The 9,225-nt window shown below is 40.4% G+C and overlaps 1 protein-coding gene across 1 annotated transcript; it reads left to right on the top strand.

The window, feature by feature from the left end:
- Positions 1-212: 212 nt before the first annotated feature.
- OTOR (otoraplin) lies at positions 213-3,262 on the top strand. Its single transcript, XM_019627767.1, has 4 exons — positions 213-377; positions 750-889; positions 1,796-1,906; positions 2,895-3,262. Exons 1-4 carry the CDS (start codon positions 263-265, stop codon positions 2,916-2,918), a joined length of 390 nt encoding a protein of 129 aa, XP_019483312.1. The 5' UTR covers positions 213-262; the 3' UTR covers positions 2,919-3,262.
- The last annotated feature ends 5,963 nt before the right edge of the window (positions 3,263-9,225 follow it).

The following is a 9,225-nucleotide window of genomic DNA, read 5'->3' as shown; positions in this document are numbered from 1 at the left end:
AACAATGGTGAACCACATGGAAATCATTTGTGTATAAAAAGACTTAGAGTTTGAGTCTCTTTGGAAAATCAAATGATAAATCCAGATACTGTTTCTCTGTCCTGGAGCCCAGTAACTGTTATGAAAGCAGAGGAGACATAGGCATCTTCCCATTGGCCAGGGGGATTTACCCAGATGTCTTGCTTTCACATAAAAGACAAGGACCGCTGAAGTCAGTTTCTACTTTCACTCAAAGGGTGATAGTTAAACAGCAAAAAGGAAGATGGCAAGACTGTTGTTACTTTTCCTTCCAGTTCTTGTGGCTATAGGCGCCGTGCATGGAATATTTATGGACAGACTTGCTTCCAAGAAGCTCTGTGCAGATGACGAGTGTGTCTGTAAGGACTTTATTATGCTTTTTATTATCTTTCTATTAAATAATTGAAAAACTATCCACTAACAGCATAAAATCTAATTGTTTTTTGAAACACATCTTCTCTAATGTGTATGTGATTGGCATCGTTTCTCCTGGTCTGTACCTTTGGAGTGTTACCCTGAAGAATTCACTTGGCCAAAATTTCTGTTGGATGCAGCTTTAGTGCTTTGGATTTCTCACTGTTCTTGAACTGAACACAAGTTGTGAGTCGGGGAGGTATTAGTCACTCTGATTTCCTAGTTTCCTGATCTGCTTTGTCTTTTTACTGTTTTAAAATCCAGGCGCCTAAAATGTAGTTATTCAAAGTTTTGGGTTTTTTTTCTTTTTCTTTCAGATACTATTTCTCTGGCCAGAGCTCAAGAAGATTATAATGCCCCAGACTGTAGATTCATTAACGTTAAAAAGGGGCAGCAGATCTATGTTTACTCAAAGCTGGTAAAAGAAAATGAAGCTGGAGAATTTTGGGCTGGCAGTGTAAGATGAGATTATCAGAAATATACAAACATCTTGACATATTTTGCTCTTAATTTTTTCTCTATTACTTATCTTCAACTCATTTTAATGTTTAAAGCTAGCTGTTAAGAACTAGCTATAGAGATTGTAGATTCAAGGGCAAAAATTCATGTATATTTGCTTTTATTACATTGTGAAGAAACAATGAAATTTTCATAACAAAACCAAATGTAAGTTTTTGTGATGTTTTGGCAAGAAAAAGTAGTCAAATACACAGGAACTTGAACATCCCCAAGTGTTTGAAACTTACTCAAAACTATTTGAATGCATTTGCCAAATAGGGACATTTATGTTGGCAGTTAGTGTATGTTTCATTATTTTAAAGGAAATTTTAGCACCCCCTTTAAAGAATCTGCTTTCTTTAGTTAAAATGTGCAGCAGGGGACCCTGAGGAGGGCTAAAGCAGGACTGATTAACTATCTTCATTTACAGCCCCCCAGATAGATTCTCAAGTAATGAAGAATTAAATCTTAAATTCACTCAAGAATCCATTCATTTAAATTTTTAAAAACTGAGAAATGTGAGTCCTTTAAAATAAAAGTGTCTATTTACTTCTTTTAAAAAGGACTGACTTTATTTATGGTTCCAAAAAGATTTCAACAGTTCACAAGATTGTATAAAATAATGAAGTGTTATGTAATGAGGCCAGTAAGACGGGGCCACAAAAGAACAGGTATACGATTTCTCTGCGTTGACTTAGTTGCTGTTAGTGAACTTCAAATTTGGATCTGAGGTCACTGAATTCAGAATGGAAAGCGAGCCATGGGCAGTTATGTGATTTTCACTAACAGCAAAGAGGATGCCTGAGGGATTCTGAAGCAGACTCATTCAGCTCTCGCCTGACTGTTGCGCTTTCTGGGCACTCAGGTGTATGACGGTCACCCTGAGGATGAGATGGGAACAGTGGGTTATTTCCCCAGCAACTTGGTGCAGGAGCAACATGTGTACCAGGAAGCCACCAAGGAAGTCCCTACCACAGTAAGTATCTCAGACATGGCCAGAGAAGCACTCAGAACTTGGGGTAAAAATGGAGTTTAAAATACATCATGTGATTTATAAGATGAATCAAACAAAACCCCCAAATTCCAATGGTGACTTTTCTGAGACAGTGACGTTTGGGAGAGCATTTATACCTACTATCAATATTGAAAGTATATTGAAGTTTCTCCACTGACCCCCTTTAGTTTTAGATGAAAATTATCCATGTCTCAAAGAAAAAAACCAGAATAGTATTAATGGACACTTAGTGATGGTTACACACTTATTTGCTAAAGACTTGGACTGGAAAAAAAATTTACTACCTGTATTTAATAAAATTAAAACTTTCTGAAAAAAATCCTTGAATGCCTTACTTTTAGGGTGAATACTCCACTTATGTATGAAAAAAAAATTACACTCTTTTCAATGCCCTGGGATCTTGTAAACCCAGGACAGAAATAAAATATCTTCTTTGAGCTACTTTGTAAGGCAGTTGTTTTGAAGCTATTCTCCTGGAGATAATTCCTGTGCTAGAGAACTTCAAAACATTTCCCAACCTACACAAATGGGACTCACATGTCACCACTTCTTAGCATTGAGCTCGAATGTGTCAAATAACCATAAATTAAAAGTATATTTGAAAACCTTCATTTTAAGTAATTTTTTAATTAAAGTGATAATTATGTCATAATCTTTGGGGTTCAACCTTTACTTATTTTAAATCCAAATTTCCCTTTGATTACATATGATTTTATTTTATTTATTTATTTTTAAATTTTTTTTATTTTTAGTTTCAGGTGTACAGAACAATGCAATAGTTATCCTTTTCACCCTCACAAAGTAACAACCCTCCTCTCCCCATCTATTGCCCTCTCCCCCCCCCCGCCCCCCGATATCAGATTACATATGATTTTAAATAAAGAACCTACATTTGTTTTCTGGCCCTGCCTGCTCAGTTCAATCTCTTTTTGCTTTTGCTTTTTTCTAGGATATTGACTTCTTCTGCGAGTAAGAAATTAGACAAATCTGCAGATAGAATGAAAACACCAAAAATAAAGAAAAAAGCAAAAATAACCAAAAAAAATACATGTCCCTAATTTCTGACTTTTGTTTCCAGGGTTTGTTACCTTAAAGGAGGGCTGGGGTTTGGGCTGGAGGTGGCAGATAAAGCAGGGGCTTCAACTTCGTCTCGTTTTCTGTTGGCCTGGTTATTCCACAACCTAAGCAGGGAGACATTGGCTCAAGTGGGCAAACTGAAAGCAGAGAATCATTTTTCAGCCTTTCTTACACGGGGATGCATATAGAAGGTGGATTATTTGCAGCTATTTCTAAATAGTAATTCTTGCCAGCTCTTTGGCTCCCTGTATAAATTTGGTAGGTCTTCCCTTTGGATATGATGTTTTCTACTTATTTTTCTCTCTGACTAATTGGAGTGTTATAATGTCCCCAAAGGGGTTATATCATCAAGGAGTAGTCTAGGATTGTTGTTACTTTTAATAGTTGGTGCCTTTGGGATGTGAACTGTCAGGGAAAAATAAAAGAGCTGTTTGGACTCGTAGATGTTTGGACTATGGTTTTAAATTTCTCTTTTAAAAAAGTCTCAGAAATCATCTCAGTTGAATGATTTTACCCTCTAAATGATCAATTTACCTCTCTCCAAATTTTAAATAAGTTTGTGTGGGGAAGGGGGGTAGGACAGATATGAAATATTTTTAGTGAAATAATTTCTCCTTCATATTCATTTCTCCTTAATATGTGCTGATATTATTCAAGCTTCAAGTCAAAAGACACAGGGGAAAAAAGCCTATGGGTTATTTTCTTTACTGTATCTCAACTTTGAATTTCCTCTTCCTGTGCAAATTCCTCCAGTCAAGGATGATGTGTCAAAAAAATCTACTGAGGGGATGCAGGTTTTGTGGTTCCAATAAACCCACAAGGTTTTTTCTTTTAAAGATTTTATTGGGGAATTGGGGGAGGAGAACAGTGTTGGGGAATCAGGGAAGGGGAACACACAAGTTGCTGTCCTTTTGTTCTTCAGTCTAGCTGTGTAAGACATCGCTTCACTGGCCCATGTTGGTATTATCATTGCGCTCTTCCTGAATGAGGCAGATCAGTCACCGGTCACTGGACGGCTGCTCACAGTGGCTCTTGGCAGCTCACACCGGCTGCCGGCTGCTCATGGTAGCTTACGGGAGCCCACTGCAGCTCCACTGCAGCCTACGCCATCGCCAGTGATTCATGGCAGCCCAGCTCCAGGTTGAGCTGTTGTTCACCATCTTAGGTATAGAGGGTACAGCGTCACTGGCCCTAATGTGGGATCCGAACCGGGACCCTGCTGCTCAGAACTGGCATCTCAAGTCAACTCTTAACCAACGTGCCACTCAGCGAGCCCAACCCACAAGTTTTATATATTTAACTGGAAATCTGCTTTGATTGTGTATTATTAATGTAAGTCTTTTTGATATAGTCATGAGGTTTTTGTTTGTTTGTTTACATGTAATTAAAATGCCTGTACTAGACTCAAAAAAAAATCATAATTTCTTAGTTACAAAACTTTTAAACATATTTTTTACCTTAGGACATAGAAAGTCAGGGAGGGAAGACTTGGGAAGGGGGTTCATTCCTCAGTTTTCTGTGGTCTGGTTGTCCCACAAGCGTGAAGAGGAGGACATTTAAGACAAGTTGGAGACTTGGACTCCAGGGTCACTTTTCATCTGTGTCTACTGTGACTTTGAGTTTTGAGTGAATATGTTTTTGCCAAATTCTTATGCAATTCAGTCAAGTTAATGATACCAAAACAACAACAGAAAAGCCTATAAACCCCACAACCACTAGTGTTTTATTGTTGTTTCTATCTCACTTTATTCCATAAAAGGTTTCAGGCAACATCTAGGGCTCTCAACACAATTTTAAGGGAAGAGGCGTTTGTCCTACCCATGTATCTACCTGCCTCTCACTGGCTGGCTCCCCCATTCCAGATATTCCGTCACCCTCTTAGATACCCAGAAGCCCCACTGCGCCCTTAGTTTGCCCAAAGTTCCCCACCTGTCTGGCCTTATGCATCCAACCTCACTCCCCAAACATGGGGCTTCCAACTGTAGGTTCCCTCCTTGCCCCAGTTAGCAGGACTGATACTTACTCAGAGAAAAGGGGGCTGAGTAGTGGAGGATTTGAGGCAACGAGGCCTCTGGGACCCATCCCCCTGGGAGAAACTTCCTTGCTTCCCACTAAGAGCAAGAACATCATAACACTTTTAAGACAGACATTTTTGGTTCACAACTTTGGGAGTTCTCCAGGTGAAATCTGAAACTGTCCCCCCATACCCAGAAGGCAAAGAGAGATGGAAGAAAGAGGCAGGCCACTCCAGATTGGTATATAGCAGGTTAAGAAGCAAGAAACTTATATATGAGGCCATAGGATCTCCCAGTATGATTAAGTTCAGCAGCAATTTTTGTGCAATAAAGCTTTAGAAAACCCTAGCATATTTCATATGCTTAGAAGAAAGATAATTCGAAGGTGTTGGTGCCTTTAGCTTCACCCACTCCTGACCCGAGATAAAAGTGGGCATTTATTACTTCTCATGTTTATTGGCAGAGGAGATACTTGTGCCCTCATGGATCTGATTCAGTATAGGGAAATATTAAGCTCATTTGTGTAGCATTTAAACAAATCTCTGGAGGGAGTGGGTATTTCGGCTCTGAGTGGAGAGAAGAAATAGGAGCGAGCGCTAAGGAGAAAATCTCATTTCTTCAAACATCAGCCTCATCTATCTGAAATGGTGAAAAAAATAAGAGAAAAAGAAATTACAGAATCTAATACTATTGCATGTTGTACCCTTGAAATGTAATTTTCGTGACTTAAAGGCCTTCCCATGCTATGGTGTCTTCTCAGCTGTGTCACCTACAAATACCAGGGTATATCGTTAATTTAATCAGGAAATGACATATTGATCCAGATGCTTTATATAATCTACCCTCTAGCTCATTATGAACAGAGACAGAAAATGCTCCCCAACCCATGATTTAAATTTTTTTCTAAATGGAAATGACTTTTCTGTCACACATGAGCAATTGTTTTAATCATTTTTCTCAAGCATATGCTAGGCTAAAGCCAGTGTGTTTGGGAGGTAAAAAATGAGGTGGTGTGACTAATATCTCACCTACCTTTCCTGCCTCTCATTTCTTCTTATCACCCCCTCCCCTTTTCCTGTTTGCTTCAGCATGCGATTCTTTTCTGGCCAAATGAACCAGTGGAGATGGGAGTGTTCGTTTGTTTGAGCACTCTTATGTTGGTCTAAAAAAATAAGAGAAAAATGCACTTCTCTCCCAGGCACCTACTCCTCTCCCCTGCCCTTCATCACTCCAAAAATGATTTGAGGGCCTTTTTATCTGTTTCTAGATCTTTTCCTGAGCCTTAAATTACTACTATTAAAGCCATCACAAACTGAGTGGCAGACAGAGCTGGAGCCATGACTCTCAAGGACCAGACACAGACACATTGGTTCCCAGGAAGCGTCCTCAGCCAGGCTCAGTGGGACAGCAGACAGAATGGGTCAGCTGGACAGACTTGCAATGCTGGTCTGTCCTACAGGAAAAGGAAAAAGGGTGCAGGGGCCACGCTAGGTGATATGTGTTCCCAAATCCCACTGATACTTGAAGCAGACAGATAGATAGATGATCGTGGAGGAAATGAACCAACTTTTCTTTGAGCATCAACTATAAACCAATGTCTTAGATGAGGTTCCCTAGAAGCAGATTTGAGATGAGGATTTAGGTACAGTGATTTATGGATGAATGACTCCCAGGGGCAACAGGAAGGGAGAGAGGGGTAGCAGGGTAGGGAAGGAGGTAAACAAGGGTGCAACCTCAGGTTTACAACTGCTGGCTCATTTCTGATCCCACTGGGGCCTCAGAGTGCAGTAAGTTACACCTCAGAGGTTTCCTGGACTCAAGCTGAGCTTCCTTCTGGCCCCATGGCCATCGATTAAGGGTGGCTGTGGGGAACACCATCCGTCGGCAATTCTGGCCTTCTCTGTGTATGGGCAAAGTGGGCTCGAGGAAGCTGGAGGTGCTGGAGGTGCCTGGCAACACTAAAAGGGCATTCAAGGGCATTTTGGGGTGAGCACTCCTTTTAGCTGCTATATCCTGGCTCTTTTCACTTCATTTCATCCTCCCAGCAATCTGTGAGCATGCATGAGCCCCTACCACATCCTTTGTTAGGCGAAAGGCAGTAATTCTTGTCTCAGATTTCCTTCTTGATCCGCTTCCATGAACCCTGAAACTTTCTGATGTGCAAGTTAGCTGCGGTGAAACACTTCAGTGGGGCCAGGGTGACATCCAGTGGTAAGCTTGGGATCTGGTATACAGCGAGATATTTCTAAGCTGGAGCCGGCAACCCAGAGTATGAGCGTCCTTCCTAGCATTGAGAATCATCAGTATCAGTGCCACCCCCTCGAATGGACTTTATATGCTTCACCCCTCCCCTCCAACACACACAATCTTAAAAATCTGCTTGTCACATGGCATAGAGAGGGGCATTAATATGCCTTTATTGCTGACATTAAAATAAATTCAACTGATTTGAAAATTCACACTTTAGGGAAAAGCTGACATTTCACTTTCAGACCTTTTTGCATGTTTGCCTTGGATAGGGAGCCCTGCAGAGTTTATAGATTGTTTCAGCTGATTTAATTCGTTTGCAGAAAAAGCAGCAATAGCACCTTAAATTCAAAGAGTAGAAGCCTCTCTGGAGAACAATTAACACCATCCCCAACCTCCTCCAAGGGTGTCATGGGGTGGCTGAAAGGCACAGGACTTGGTGTCCCAGATCACTCACTTATAAAGTATGGGTACAGGGATCTGCTAAGTAAGCTGGCTTCAAGATAACAAGCTCCCCAGGACACCAGTCTGATTAAAGAAAATAAAGTCTAGGTTTCTACTTCATCTATGGGGGCAATTTTGACCCCATTCCCCCACCTCTTCCCAGGGACATTTGGCAATGTCTGGAGACATTTTTGATTGTCAGAGTGCAGGGGGGCGCTACTGACATCTAGAGGGTAGAGGCCAGTGATGCTGCTAAACATCCTATAATGTACAAGAGGGTCCCCCCTAAGAATGATCCAGACCCCAGTGTCAATAATGTCCAGGAATGTGAAAGCCTACTCTCTATGGGGTGTAGTAATCAAAGGGTGAACTTTGAAAGAATGACAAATGTTAGGGAGGCCAAAGCAATTATCTGGCTTTATGGTTATTCTTCAAGTCCAATCTGGGGTGTAATTTCTTTTGTAATGAATCATTAGGTAGAGCTGGATACCTGAAGAATAGATATGTGCAGGCTTATTCTGATACATGTACACCACACCTTCTATGTTACGACACAGTACCGAGAGAACCTCCATCTTGCAATCGGCTTGCTACAAATCAGCATCAGCGAGTCCCTTTCTGCGTGATTTTAAACATGGTCCTTTTGTTTCCTGCTCTAGTTGTGTACACACTTACTCCCAAACTAACGTTTCACAAAATGCCCTTCATCAACTCCAGGAGGGCTCAGGGCTCGGGAAGGGTTGACACATGATGGGGGCTGAACGCTATTTGCATTTCTTCCCATGTCAGTTTTCAGTCTCTAGGAGACTGCTTAATTGCTTTTCAAACAGCTATCATGTCCTCCTAGCTTTACAGCTTCTTCCAGAAGATGATTACAATGTCCTATTATTTTTCCAGCAAAAATAGCTCTTTCATCCCCCTCAGTAATGTATGCACCGTCAATTTCAGTAGCACCAGCTGTCTTTCCCTGACGTGGGTCTCTTTTCCTTTTATTTCCTTCCTTCCCTATTGTCATCCTGTTTAACCTTTCTCAGGAGAGGTTCTCAGAAACACAATTGTATTTATAGAGCTCTCTGTACATTTGTGAATACAATTAAAATTTACATACTGCACATTTAGCCCAATGTTGACATTTTTCATTCCTTAGAGGAAGAATTTACTTAAACATTAATAACTAAATGTGCGATGCACTTTTCAGTGCATACTTCAATTCTGAGACCTGGAGAAAGATATCATGCAGTTCTCATCTATTAGAATTGTGGGTTTGTTTAAAAGAGATATGTCTTTGGAGAACTAAAATCTAATTTGAAATTTGTTATTTTATCTCATACTGGAAGCAGAAATGAGTATAGATTTTTGAATAAAACCTAATTGAATCCCTGCTTGAATGAACCCCTTCATGAACTTGAATGGGGTTTGTGTAATTTATTTCTTGAAGTTGCTATTGAATTTAAGTTTAAAAAAAGAAAACATTTCTGCCCTCAAATGACATGGCAC

This window comes from Hipposideros armiger, unplaced genomic scaffold, assembly GCF_001890085.2.
Source record: "Hipposideros armiger isolate ML-2016 unplaced genomic scaffold, ASM189008v1 scaffold_740, whole genome shotgun sequence".
Taxonomy (NCBI): domain Eukaryota; kingdom Metazoa; phylum Chordata; class Mammalia; order Chiroptera; family Hipposideridae; genus Hipposideros; species Hipposideros armiger.
This window is presented reverse-complemented; position numbering and strand designations above follow the sequence as displayed.